The sequence below is a fragment of the Scyliorhinus canicula genome, chromosome 25, assembly GCF_902713615.1.
Source record: "Scyliorhinus canicula chromosome 25, sScyCan1.1, whole genome shotgun sequence".
Classification (NCBI taxonomy): domain Eukaryota; kingdom Metazoa; phylum Chordata; class Chondrichthyes; order Carcharhiniformes; family Scyliorhinidae; genus Scyliorhinus; species Scyliorhinus canicula.
In genome coordinates, this window is record NC_052170.1 from 14,380,498 (window position 1) to 14,394,848 (window position 14,351).

The 14,351-nt window shown below is 47.8% G+C and overlaps 1 protein-coding gene across 1 annotated transcript in view; it reads right to left on the reverse strand.

Moving 5' to 3' along the window:
- The window catches only part of cc2d1a (coiled-coil and C2 domain containing 1A), a 90,712-nt gene that overhangs the window by 64,243 nt on the left and 12,118 nt on the right, over positions 1 to 14,351 (reverse strand). Inside the window, exons 2-7 of the mRNA XM_038784924.1 lie at positions 10,473 to 10,611; positions 7,264 to 7,373; positions 5,468 to 5,560; positions 3,190 to 3,333; positions 1,943 to 2,285; positions 20 to 144 (exon numbers count right to left, since the gene is read on the reverse strand). Coding sequence (XP_038640852.1) covers positions 20 to 144; positions 1,943 to 2,285; positions 3,190 to 3,333; positions 5,468 to 5,560; positions 7,264 to 7,373; positions 10,473 to 10,611 — 954 coding nt within the window. The remainder of the gene's footprint in view (positions 1 to 19; positions 145 to 1,942; positions 2,286 to 3,189; positions 3,334 to 5,467; positions 5,561 to 7,263; positions 7,374 to 10,472; positions 10,612 to 14,351) is intronic.

Sequence of the window (14,351 nt, forward strand, 5' to 3'; positions counted from 1 at the left end):
CAGCTTGGCGTTGTCTCACCTTGCTTATTCGGTAGTATTTTGATGCAAGCGCAGTGTCCCCACTGCGTTTGGCCTGCAGTGCTGCTAACTTGTATTCTCTCTGCCTGCTCAGTGCGGCTCCCTTCATGCTCGACTGGAATGATACTAAACAAAATATATAACAGAAAAGGCCACAGATGAGCAGAATTGTAGTGCCTCATACTCGTTAAAAAGAATATCCGGGTGGCACGGTGGCGCAGTGGGTTAGCCCTGCTGCCTCACGGCGCCGAGGTCCCAGGTTCGATCCCAACTCCGAGTCACTGTCCGTGTGGAGTTTGCACATTCCCCCGTGTTTGCGTGGATTTCGGCACCACAACCCAAAGATGTGCAGGCTAGGTGGATTGGCCATGCTAAATTGACACTTATGGTCAGAGATGTTCAGGTTAGGTGGGGTTATGTAGATAGGGCAAGGGAGTGGGCCTAGGTCGGGTGCTCTTTCGGAGGGTCGGTGCAGAGTCGATGGGCTGAATGGCCTCCTCCTGCACTGTAGAGATTCTACAGATTCAGGGGAACAAACTTCAGTATCACTTGGTTCAATGGCTCTGCAGTTAAACAGAGCAATAAATGCATCAAGTCATCTAAAACATGCTTCAACGTGAAATATCTTGTGAAGCCTAAAAGATGTAACATTTATTCTGCTCGGCATCCAGAAGCATTTCTGTAAGCAGTTCCATGCTCTCTATAAACCTCTGCCAACAGTTTGACCTAAAGATGGTTTATAGTGCAAAAAAAAAGACGAGAAATTTAAGCCCCAGTAACTAACGTCAATTGTTAAACTTACACCCTAATTTTGCAAAAAAAATTAAACTTATTCCAAAACCTCCACCGTTACATTAACATAGCTGTGCCCTCCTCATGCACAAGACCAGAGAATACACCTTTCCTGCATTCACACCAGTTTTGAACAAGCAAGACAAAAACTTTGGGTGCAGAAAGGCACAAAGTTATATATCTAACACTGCACTCGGATTTGTAAAGCGATCTTTACTCAAATTCTCTTCGCGGAGACGCGTCTATGTATTTTCAAAAGTATCTGAATGAGATGCATTAAGGTCAGAAAAGCTTCAATGATTGCATTTTCTTTAGCACGCTGCACTCAGTACGCAGAGAAGTTGGTGCGACAGTCTCAAACCCCAATTTCCACCCTAAAAAAAAGAGCAACTTAAAGAGAGGCAGAATATGGCCTCGAACTGATTTCTGCTCGTCTATTTTTCAATAATTAAAAAAATAAATACATTTAGAGTATCCAATTCATTTTTTCCAATTAAGGGGCAATTTAACATGGCCAATTCACCTAGCTTGCACATTTTTGGGTTGTGGGGGCGGAACCCGCAAACACGGGGAGAATGTGCCAACTCCACACGGACAGTGACCCAGAGCTGGGATTGAACCTGGGACCTCGGTGCCGTGAGGCAGCAATGCTAACCACTGCACCACCGTGCTGCCCTCTTTTTTTAAATAAATTTAAGAGTACCCAATTATCTTTTTTCCCCATTTAAGGGGCAATTCAGCATGACCAATCCATCTAACCTGCACATCTTTAGGTTGTGGGGGCAAAACCCGCCCAGACACAGGGAGAATGTGCAATCTCCACACGGACAGCGAGCCAGGGCCGGGATTTGGACCCGGATCCTCAGCGCTGTAGGCAGCAGTGCTACCCACTGCGCCACCGTCGACTTGTGCTCATCTTACACCCAGAGTTGTAACTTGTGTGCAAATGTGTGCAAATGAGAGTATCAGGAAGTGACGTTGTTAGTATCAGTGTGGATCTTGAGCTCAAGTCTCTGGAGTGGACTCGAGGTCACAGGCTGCAGACTCAGAGGCTGCAGAGAGTCAAATCGTCCCTTCAAATGAAAAAAAAATGCACCCTCAAGAAACAGAAGAAGCCCCGTTCGGATCCTACCTGCTCGGTTGTTGGAAACTGGGTTGGCCATCTCCATTTTGGCAGGCAGTGGCACCTCCCCCAGTGTGTTTGGTATTCTGACTGATGGAGGAGGTGCAACCTCGGGCACGGACATCTTTGGTTTGGGTAGTAAGGGAGGTGGCGCGGGCTGTGCTGCTGGATGCTCTCTGGGCACTGCCAGCTCAGGTAAGACAGATGGGTGTTCGGTTAAAGGCAGCGAGGTCCCAGAGGTGGGCGGGGCTCCCGCGGCATCACTACTTTTTCCAGAAGCCACAGGGGGTGGGATGTCATCTTCGTTAATCTGCTTTCCCTTCTTCACCGATGCAAGCATGGACTCTAAAGTCTACAAAAATGAAAGATCCGTGTACAAATTAGTGATGGAAAATTAAAAAAGCTAGTTTTCCCATTCGTGACCGCTATGGATCAACCTTCAATTATAATAATAATCTTTGTTATCGTCACAAGTAGGCTTACATTAACACTGCAATTAAGTTACTGTGAAAATCCCCTAGTCGCCACATTCCGGGGCCTGTTCGGGTACACAGAGGGAGAATTCAGAATAACAGCACATCTTTCGAGACATAGAACATACAATGCAGAAGGAGGCCATTTGACCCGTCGAGTCTGCACTGACCCACTTTAACGCTCACTTCCACCCTATCCCCGTAACCCAATAACCTCATCTAACCTTTTTGGTCACTAAGGGCAATTTATCATGGCCAATCTACCTAACCTGCACGTCTTTGGACTGTGGGAGGAAACCGGTGCACCCGGATGAAACCCACGCAGACACGTGACCGATCTGATTGTAACCTCAACCCCACATTCCTGCCAACCCCCCCGATAACCTTTCCGACCCTTGCTTAATCAAGAATCCAGCCAGTTCTGCCTTAAAAACAGTCAAAGCTTTCACTGCTTGTTGAGGAAGAGAGTTCCAGAGACTCAACCTCAGAGAAAGAATCCCTCCTCATCTCAGTCTTAAATGAGCAACCTCTTATAACAGTGACCCCTAGTTCCAGATTCTCTGTCAAGGGGAGAGATTAACTCTGGATTGCTCCGGCAAAGGGGAATTACAGATAAAAACAGCTTCTTTCTATGATGGAAACTTTGATGGAATGAACCCAGCACAGACCAGGGACTGAACCGAAGTGGGGTGGGGGGCATCCAGGTCTCTATGGCGCAGTACCATTTAAGCAGTTCTTCAACCAGCAGATATCTCAGACAATTAGTTAACATTTTTCTTTAACCTTAAGGCCACGTTCGTATCTTCGAATTTTGGAGCTCTCGCCAGATTGTTTGGCATTGTTGACCGCAGATCTGTACATGTCAATCCTCTCAGCCAGAGTGCGCTCCAGTCCATCAGTAACTACAGGCGTTGTATTGGACAGCAGCTAAAGACAAACAGATTTAAATTACAGCCAAGCGTCAAAGCAAAATACTATTGCATAGTGTTGACTGGAATCCTATGACTGTGTCAAATTAGGGACCAGGGTTCCTTGAAATTAAGCCCTGGAACCTCTCCAACATGCCATGTCCCTTTAAGAAAAGTTTAGTCTCTTATCATGTGACCTATAGCACATTGGGCTGTGGCTGTGAGGTGACAGAGGGTTTCAGTTTCAGTTTGACTACTGTGGACGACAGCAAGAGAAAAGTGTTTGCCTGTTTCCCTCCGTTTTCATTTTAACAGTTGTTCCAGCAAAATGCACATTGGGTGTGGCTCACTACCTTGTTAATTTGAAAGATATAGTTGTTTTCCGGGAAGAAAAAGAGTTTGAATCTGGAACTGGATCAGAATTTCAGGAAAAAGATAAGTCCCATTCAAGTGAGAAGACAGTGTGCTGGGCCACACAGTTGAAAAGGGGTTTTAGTTTAATTGGATTGTGTTATTGAACTGGAACAGTTAAGGGGGAATTCATTAAGTGTTATATATCGATTACTGTAGCTGTACGGTGGCTTTATGTTTGTAATTGATAAAAAATATTGCTGTGTTTATATGTGTGTGTGTGTTAACTACATTCTTAGAATAAACCTTGTTTGGATTAAAGTGTCTAGGAAGTCTGATGAATCAGACCTACAGTGAAGGCTTTTGGCTCATCCTAGCCAATTCAACATAAAGGTTAGAGGTCAGGTGAACTTCATAATATACTTTGGAGTTTCTAAGCCCTGGTCCATAACAAACAGGAATTAAAGATCCCAGATAAAATTAATCCAAGCACTTCTTCACGTGGCACCTCCAAAATTAAGTGCAACATCAAGTTTGGCACAATGCCCGTCAATTTCACCATCTGCCCATCGTCTGCAAAACAAAAGGTCCCTTTGGAGAAGAATTCCTCTGAAGCAACAAAATGATATAGTCCAACAGAGGGTGGTTACTACGGCACTGGAGACGTGCAGCCCTGGATTTGAAAATCCGTTCTGGCTTTCTCAGGAGAAACAAACAGCATTAAAACTTAAAAATAAAAAGGTGCTCGTCTATCCCCGAGCAGGGCAATCTGTTCCTATCAACTCTTTTCCCAAATGCTCAGATATTTTTGCCCGAGCGGCTGTCTAACTCCTTCTTAAACACCACACCGCGTTATTGAAGCTGTGGCAGACAGTCCATAAGACCATAAGACATAGGAGCGGAAGTAAGGCCATTCGGCCCATCGAGTCCACTCCACCATTCAATCATGGTTGATTTCAACTCCATTTACCCGCTCTCTCCCCATAGCCCTTAATTCCTCGAGAAATCAAGTATTTATCAATTTCTGTCTTAAAGACACTCAACGTCCCGTCCTCCACCGCCCTCTGTGGCAATGAATTCCACAGACCTACCACTCGTTGCCAGTCGTTGCAATGCATTCCCTATTCCAATAATTAATCATGCAAAATAAACCTCCTCTTGCCTTTGAGCTGATCCTGTTTTGGGTGCTCCACTCCAGAGTACAGTAGTCTCATTGCACATACCATTAACTAAATTATCTTAGCTGCGGAAGATTTTAGTCTTTTCTTAGAACAATGCCAACAACAATATAGGAATAAACCTTGGGGACTGGTAGCCCACAAGTAGAATGGGCCATTGTTTAAAGGAGAGAGACAAAAGGAAAATGCATCAATTACAGTGGGGAGGCGCACTGGGTTACTGTCCCCTGCCTCTGAGCCAGAAGCTCGAGGTTAGAGTCTCACCCCAGGACTTGATGGCCGAGGAAGGTGCGTCCATAACGTGACCAAACAGGTTGTGTATCAACCTGTAAAATCCTGCCAATCACTGGAGGTAAGCGCGGACGGGAGAGACTCCTGGTCAGACACTCTTGGGTGTTGCGCGGCGTCCTCAAGCTAGCAGCCTCTGGTGACAGACTAGTGACGTGTTCCAGGAAAAACCCGCTATGGAATGAGATGAAAGTCTGCCTTGTGCTCCGCTGGGGTGCGGAAAGAGACGCAACAATTAATTACAGTGAAGCAACGTGAAGAGAGAGCAAACTGCAAGAAACAAGCTCGATCAATTATTTCTCTTAAATGAGTGTGGAGATGGAGACCGCAACCTACCTGCGGGATAGAGCCAGAAGCGGGTTTACTTTCCACAGGGGATGGTACATTCTTATTCTGTCTATCGTCCTCCAGCACTTCATTCAGCTCAGCCTAGAAAAGCAATGGCTTCATCAAAACAGTGTCAAGATACCACCCCACTGCCTCTTGCAACACACAAACCAAACACTTCTCCTCTGAAACTCAGAACAGAATAAATGGAAAGGAGCCACAGCTGATTTCTTCTTTACCTCAGCAGGTGCTGGGTTCGGAATAGTAGTCAGAACTTTGAAAAATTAAAAAGGGTTCTATTCCGATGGGACATTCATGTCAATGCCCTCTTGTAAAGTTCCTTCGTTTTTTAAAAACTGTCGCTCACCCAACCCTCTGTGGAAAAGCAAACTTCCAGTGGAAGCCAGAAGCAAAATACGGAGAATGGTGGAAATGGGAAATGAAAACGGAAAATGTTGCAGACACTCGGGTCAGGCAGCATGTGTGGAGAATTCGGGTCAGGCAGCATGTGTGGAGAATTCGGGTCAGGCAGCATGTGTGGAGAATTCTGACAGAAGGCCACGGCTTGAAACGTTAACTCAGTTTCTCTCTCTACTGACGCTCTGCCAGACTCGCTAGGTATTTCTAGCATTTTTGGTTTTCACTTTAGATTTGCAGCAGAGGTTAAATTTGGAGTGAAATAGGAGTGGAGGGGTTTGCGCTCGGCAATAATTTGCCATTCTGGCTGAAATGGCAGTGGGGAGAACCAAGAGTCGCTCTTCATCATTAAACAAAGTCCCACAGTCCAAAGATGTGCAGGTTAGGTGGCTTGTCCTGCTAAATTGCCCTTAGTGTTCAATGGTTAGGTGAGGTTACGGGGATAGGGCGTAGGTATAGTGCTATTTTGGAGGGTCGGTGCAGATTCGATGGGCCGATTGGCCTCCTTCTGCACAATAGGGATTATATAAGAAAGTCTCTTCATATCAAACACTGGCAGTAAAATGCATGAATATGTTCAAAACATTAACGCAAAGCCTTACTATACATAAAACTAAATATTAAATTAGCGTAATTCAAAGCATTGGAAAGTAGCATTTAGGCTCTTATGGGTCTTCAGGGAAAGTAGTGTGTGCAATACTGAGCCAGCCACACCAACAAGGTCCCAGGTTTAGTCTGTAAAAGCCGTTGTGTGTAAAACATGAAATCAGACGCACACGATTTGAAAAGTTAAGTGCACAATGGTTCCATTGTATTCCACAAGCCTTTGATAACATCATAATGCCACTGGAAAGCAACCACAATAGTAGTCACACTTTACATCACATTTCAATGGTTAAAGGGGGTGGATTGGTTAGTTGAGTTGGCGAGATTGGAGGGCGCGTGATGCAGAACGATGCCAATGGTGCAGACTCGAACCTCCACAACGGCCGTGGCAATTCACGGAGCCTTACTTCCTCACCTTGCCGCCCCCCTCAATCTCTATCTGGACAACTGACTCTCTCCAAGGGAGCGACTTGCCTACGGTCCTTTGTGGTCTATGTTTAATTACCTAAATGGTTAAAGGATTTGAATACTAGACTACGGACATTTGTCGGTGCCGATGTTAGGAATGGAATCCGGAATCAGGTAGCCTGGCTGAAGCAAGGGCTTATCACCAGTTTTGTTTCCCATCTTGAGCACCAGCAGTAGCACTGGCTTTCAGTGCAGTGTTGAGCGGTAAAGGTGCTCAGCTCACGTAACACCATGATCTTCCCAATTGCCCGCCAAGTTGGAGAAAAGAATGTGAAAGCAGCCAATATAATAAATGTTTTTTCAAAGTTATTTACCATCAAGTCTGCTTCGTCCTCATCATCCACATCATCATCATCAGCTTCTTCATCGAGGTCCTTCATACACAGAGCAGCCATCCTCTCAATGTCTTCCATTGGGAGCGGGGCTATAGAAACAAGAGGCCTGGTCAGCACTAGACATTATTTGCTTTGAGTCGCTTTGTGGATTGGCTTTCTATTTCCCACTCGAGGGGTTTAGCTCACTGGGCTAAATCGCTGGCTTTTAAAGCAGACCAAGCAGGCCAGCAGCACGGTTCGATTCCCGTAACAGCCTCCCTGGACAGGCGCCGGAATGTGGCGACTAGGGGCTTTTCACAGTAACTTCATTGAAGCCTACTCGTGACAAGGAAGCAATTTTCATTTCAAGAAGCATGATAGGATTGAATTGTAATTGAATTATATTTGAACTCGGTCCCTGTGCTTTTGGGGTCCGGGTTCGAATCCAGCAAGGCTGATAGAAATTTGACATCTATCTTTACTGTGTCTGTTTGCCCCAGCTGAAATAAGTCTGAAGTAGATTCAATTTAATTTCCAAGTGGGCCCAACTGCAAACTGCTCTCAATTCCCTACATGTCCACTCCCTCCCTTTCAAGGGCTCCTTCCAGCCTTGTGAGAAAATCTTTGGGCATCTGTCCTAATATCTCTAAGTATCAAATCATAGAATCCCTACAGTGCAGAAGGAGGCCATTCAGTCCATCCAGTCTGCACCAACCCTCCGAAAGAGCACCCCCACCCAGGCTCATTCTCCTGCCCCATCCCTGTAACCCCACCTAATCCTTGGACACTAAGAGGCAATGTATCACAGCCAATCCATCTAACATCACATCTTTGGACTGTGGGAGGAAACCCGAGCTTCAGGAGAAAATCCACGCAGACAGGGGGAGAACGTGCACACAGACAGTCACCCAAAGCCGGGGCCCTGGCACTGTGATGTAGCAATGCTAACCACTGTGCCACCCTCATCGAATTATGTTTCTTGGCGCTCCTATGAAGTGCCTTGAGACACACTGCAATATTAAAGGTGCTGTAGAAATGCACCTTGTTTTTGTAAATTAGCAGAGTAGCAATGGCTGCTGACGGAAAAGGAAAATAATTCAGTCTTCATGCCTTGAGGACGGCTTCAAAAAGCACCGTCAGGTGGAAAAGAAGATGCACAATTGGTCAGGGTGCCAGCTACGGGCACCAAAAATGTTTTACCCTCAGCTTCTTCAACAGATGGATCAAGGGGGGGAGAAAAGAACACTTCTGTGAATGGCATCAATGCCATACCTTGTAAAGGTTCCAGGGGAGATGGTCCAGCAATCCCACTTGCCCGTTCCTTTTGCCAACTCTCGCCTTCAGCTGATTCAATAGGATTCAACACAATGAGCAAAGAAAGGTTTCATGCAGTATTATTATTTTTATAAATTTAGAGTGCCCAATCATTTTTTCCAATTAAGGGGCAATTTAGCATGGCCAATCCACCTAACCTGCACATCATTGGATTGTGGGGGTGAAACCCACGCAGACACGGGGAGAACGTGCAAACTCCACACGGACAGTGACCCGGGGCCGGGATCGAACCCGGGCCCGCAGTGTCGTAGGCAACAGAGCTAACCATGCCGCCAAATACGGGATTAATATTGTGAGTAATGACATGACGTAAGGTTAATGCAGTCAGGAAGAGAGATTTCTTTTTAGTTTTGAAACAAGAGAGATTCAACCAGCAAGATTCAGCTTCAGGAAGAGCGGAGGGACAGGAAGCCTGCCCGTCTCATTGGTCAGGAAGGGAGAACGTTTTAGAAAAAAAAAACAAGAGACAGCAGACAGGTTATCGAACCTGATAGAAATAACTGCAAGGAACAACAATGTAAATATTGATTCCAAATAATGCATAATCCGCTTTGAGTTTGTACAACCATACTGAGTATTCTATGTATTGATCATTGCTGAAAACCATTGAATCATAGAATTCCTAAAGTGCAGAAGGAGGCCATTCAGCCCATCGAGTCTGCACCACCCTTCCGAAAGAGCAGTCTAACCCTACAAACCCATCTAACCTTTGGATACCAAGGGGCAGTTTAGCAGGGCCAATTCACCTAACGTGCACTGTGGGAGTGTGGTGAATGTATAAATACTGTTAATTCACCAGTATACTGCATTACGTTATACTATGTTATTAACCCTGTGGGCTCCATCAGGGGGAGATGTTGGAGCATGTACGGGCTCCGCCCATGGCTCCGCCCTTTAGAGGAAGTATAAGAGCAGCAGACCTGCAGGACCGTTTTCAGTATTGTACCAGTCGCAGGCAGGCAAAGTTGTAAGTTGATTAAAACCACTGTTTACTTCGACACGTGTCGTTGAGTGAATCGATGGTCGCATCAGGGAGGAAACCCAAGCTGACACGAGGAGATGGTGCAAACTCCACACAGATAGCCACCCAAGGCAAAAATGAAACCCGGATCCCTGGCGCTGTTAAGGAACAGTGCTAACCACTGTGCCGCATAGCAGAAGGTTGAGCCACCAATTGTGAAGTAATTACAAGCAATTACAACAGAGACGGTCAAGAGGCTGGAACTGGAGGAGTGCCGATACTCGGATGTTGTAAGGTTGCAGGCGATAGGGAGAGATCGGGAGGGACAAGGTCATGGAGGGATTTTAAATTCAAGGAGTCGCTTACCCGAGAGCCAATGCAGGTCATCGAGCACAGAGGCCATGGATGAATGGGAGTTGGTGAGAGTTAGGAGACAGGCAGCAACGTTTTGCAACTTGCTGAAATTTGGGTTACGGTTTTTAAACTCCCCAAAGCTTCCAGCTACAAAAAGACAAAGAGAAGTAAAACGTGCCCTTAAACAATATTTCCATCCTTTTGGTTCCATTTAGTTTCAGGCTCAGAATTATTTTATCCACAACTCCTTTCAGAGACAGTGCTGCTTTTCCAGTCCCAGTCAGAACTTGCGATCTTTGCCGCTCTTGTGCTCCCATAGGTTAGGGCCTGATTTGAAAGGCCGGACTATTCATTCTCTTTCTTTTGATAAAAGACACTGTGCAAAAGGAAACTGGAGATCAGGTACTAAATGGAGTTTAAAAGCCGGGTCTCGATGAATGCTTGACCCTACCTGTGACAGCTCCGGGAAAGGGGCACTCATCTTTAACAGCGTCTCACATTTGAATGGTGGGAGTATTTCCTGTGCTTTGGGAGAGGGGGATGCCGTCAGATTACAGACCTTTTCCTTTTGGTTTGCCTCCGCCAGCTGGCTGTTCTCCAGTAATCGCTGCCAGTTCTGCTTCCAAATCAGCATCGTTCTCATCACCGTTCATATCCATCATCATACCGTCTGGTGAGAGGTCAATCAGCAATCCAAGCTGTGAAAACATACATTTACTATGAATTGAGCGATCAGGGGGGGCAGCATTTCCACATTGTGGCTGAACAGAGCGTAACCCATTAAGTTTTTCAGAAAAAAAAACTTATTTTTTAAACTGGACTTTCAGCTGAACAAAGACATGAGGCGGGATTCTCTGACCCCCACCAGATCTGAAAATCCTCCTCCGGGGGGGGGGGGGTCAATCCCGCCCCGCCAGTCAGGGACCGTTGGCAGTGGTTCCCCCGGCAATTCTCCGGGCAGAGCGGCTGTCCATTTTCGGCCAGTCCCACCGGCGTACAATGGGCATGGTCCCACACAGCGGGACCTGGCTGGTAGACCGGCTGGTGCAGTCCTGGGTGGGGGGGGGGGGGGGGGGGGGGGAAAGAGAGATCCGGCCCCGGGGTGGGGGGGGGGGGGGGTTGGGCACTCCTTCCTTCCGCGCAGGCCTCTGTAGGGCTCCGCTATGGCCAGCACGGAGAAGACACCCCCTGCGCATGCGCAAGAATACACTGGCCGGTCTGCGCATGCGCAGAACCATGCCGGCGGTTCTGTGCATGCGCTAATTCGCATCGGCCCTTCGCCGCCGGTTGGTGCAGCGCCAACCCCTCCGGCACCGGCCTAGCCCCTGGAAGTGCGGAGGATTCTGCAACTTCCGGTTGGCCCGACGCCGGAGTGGTTCGCGCCTTTCTTGGGCCAATTTGCCAATTGCAGGAGAATCCCGCCGAAGATTTGTCACCCTCGGTCTGCAAGTTACTGTTAACACCGGGGAGTCTCCATAACAGAATTATTCCCAGTTTCGGGAATGTCACTCCTCAGTATGTCGAAGAAGCTTCTACCACACTATCTGGGGAACCATACATCCCTACATCAAAGGAAACTGGCTACACAAAGGCTATTTGCAAACCTTAAGAGGTCTACAGCACAGTAAAGGCCCTTCGGCCCATCGTGCCTGCGCCGATCAAAAACATTTGCTAGCGGAGTCCGAAAGTCTACAAAGACAAATCATATCAGACCCTCAAACAAATTGCACCCCTTCCAACGCATAATGGCCAAGACGTTAGCGGCTCCGGAACACACAGCCAATTTGCCAAGACTGGATAAATAACCTTTTGTTGAAGGCATTGTGGTGAGATACGGTCACGTGACCTCAGACTCTGGCTTGTTGAACAGGTTTGTGTTGCCTTCCTGAGCAGCAACCTCCAGTCTGCTGCTTGGCAGCTGACAGGCAGGCCTTGCCTGGCCAGGCTGAACAACTGCCCTTCCCATCGAACCTGACTGCCAATTCCCCACTCTCTCTGTCTGTTAGCTTTGACAAAGAGTCATCGGACTCGAAACGTTAGCTCTTTTCTCCACCTACAGATGCTGCCAGACCTGCTGAGATTTTCCAGCATTGTCCCTTTCGTTTCAGATTCCGGCATCCGCAGTAATTTGCTTTTATGTGACTGCCAATCATCTGTGTGCCGACTTCGCCTTGTGACACGAACACCACCAGAACAGAGGATTCCGATTTTAGCCCCCCAGCATATGTGTTCCCCTTCCTTTACTGTAGGAGTGTGGAGGAGGAAGTTGTGAATCTCCTTTCTCTCAGTTTATGAACGCTTGCAATAAACTAACCCTATGAGTGAATCCTTCCTGGTTTGCAGTGGGATTATTAGTAGAAATTGGATCAAAGACCCAAAGGGTTGGGAAATATGTCACCATTTATCAGGGGAAAAAATTCAAAAGACCCGTGAGGACATTTTCATACATATTGTATTATGTGGCTGGTGCAGACATGTTATTAAAAGAACTTAGGTTAAGGTCTCTGGATAATGGCGGGAATTCTCGGGCCATTGGGATCGTCTTTTCCCACTGGCAGCCTACACCCGTCGGCAGGTTTCCCTGCGGTGTGGGGGCGGCTTCAATGAAACATCTCATTGACCAAGGGCGGGAAGAGAGAATCCCAGAATCCCACCGCCAGCGAATGACACACCCCTGAGAAACACGTGGCTGGGACGGGAGAGAACCCTGTCCTATATGTCAGCTAAAGCGGTGATGAAGGGGTTAACAGCGAGGCAGGCTGTGATGTCACTCATGGGAGGGGCTGCTTCGTTTTGCAGCCTTGCCCTGTGTCTGTTGTTTTTTTTAAGTTTTTCTTAGTTCTGCTCTAGTTTCGGAGAAAAGATGCGTTTCTCAGACTGACTTCCGAAAGCTTCTCTCCCAAGGACTTAGAGCATCAATCTGGAAGCCACTGAGTGTTAACTGTACTAATAAAATGGTGTTTGGCCCGCGCGGGGATTTTGCTTAATTTAAGTTTAGAAGATGAGAAAGTTAGCGCAAAGACCTTTCTTTTTTTTTAAAGAACTGTTTAACTGTAAATTGAAAAGCTGTTTTTACCTTGGATGGTAATGGAATTAATCCTGCGTTAATAATAAAGTTTGTTTTAATACAAGAAGTCCCTGGCTGTCAGTGGAATCATTCCGGGAGCGAAGTATCCTTTCCTCAGTTTACAAAATTGAAAAATTCTCTGGGTCTTGTCTTGTTTCCTAATATAAACTGGGGCCTGGTCCAGGTACCATAACACCGTTTACAGGCGGGCGGTGGGAGTAAATATCAGAACTATTCAAACTGACTCTCCCCCTGGCCGTAACAACATAAAAGTTCCAATGAAATTGGTGTTGTCTCTACGCTTATTTGCTATATCAACAACAAAAAAAGAGGGGAACAAGAACTGGGAACCCAGGATCACACTTTGAAAGATGCTGTTTTGCACAAGATACTCAATTCATCTTAGAATCACAGAATCTCTAGAGAGCAGGAGGAGGCCCATCAAACTGCACCAACCCTCTGAAAGAGCACTCTACCCAGACCCATTCCCCCACCTTATCCCCATAACCCCACCTAACCTGTATATCCCTGGACACTAAGGGACAATTTTATCATGGCCAATCCAACCAACTGCACATCTTTGGACTGTGGGAAGAAACCGGAGCATCCGGAGGAAACCCACACAGACATGGGGAGAACGTGCACACTCCACACAGTTACCCAAGGCAGGGATAGAACCTGGATCACTGTTGCTGTGAGGCATCTCAGCCATAAAGCCAGGTCACCTCCCCCAATCGAAGGGCGGAATTCTCCGCTCCCGGGAAAAATCGGGAGGGCCGTCGTGAACTCAGCCGAGTTTCACGACGGCCTCGGACGCCGCTCCTCGCCCCCTATTCTCCCCTCCTGGCGGGGCTAGGAGCGGCGCTCTGTAACTCTCGGCCGCCGGGTAGCACGCCGAGATTGACGCGACGGCGGCGCCTATGTGATGTCAGCCGCGCATGCGCAGATTGGCCGGCTCCAACCCGCGCATGCGCGGCTGACGTCACGACGGCTGACAGCTTGAACCCGCGCATGCGCGGTGGCCGTCTTTCCCCTCAGCCGCCCCGCAAGACGTGGCGGCTTGATCTTGCGGAGCGGCGGAGGGGAAATAGTGCGTCCGATTGAGACGCCGGCCCGACGATCGGTGGCCACCGATCGCGGGCCTGTCCCCTCCCGAGCACAGTCGTGGTGCTCATTCCTCACTAGGCCCCCTACAAGCCCCAAACGGGCATCTCACGGCGATTTCACGACGGCAGCGACCAGGTGTGGTTGCCGCCGTCGTGAAACGATGGCGAACGGCAGGCCGCTGGGTCCATCCGGGTCGGAGAATCGCCTGTCGCCGTGAAAAACGGCGAGCGGCGATTCTTCTAAGCGGGGGGTGGGAGAATCGCG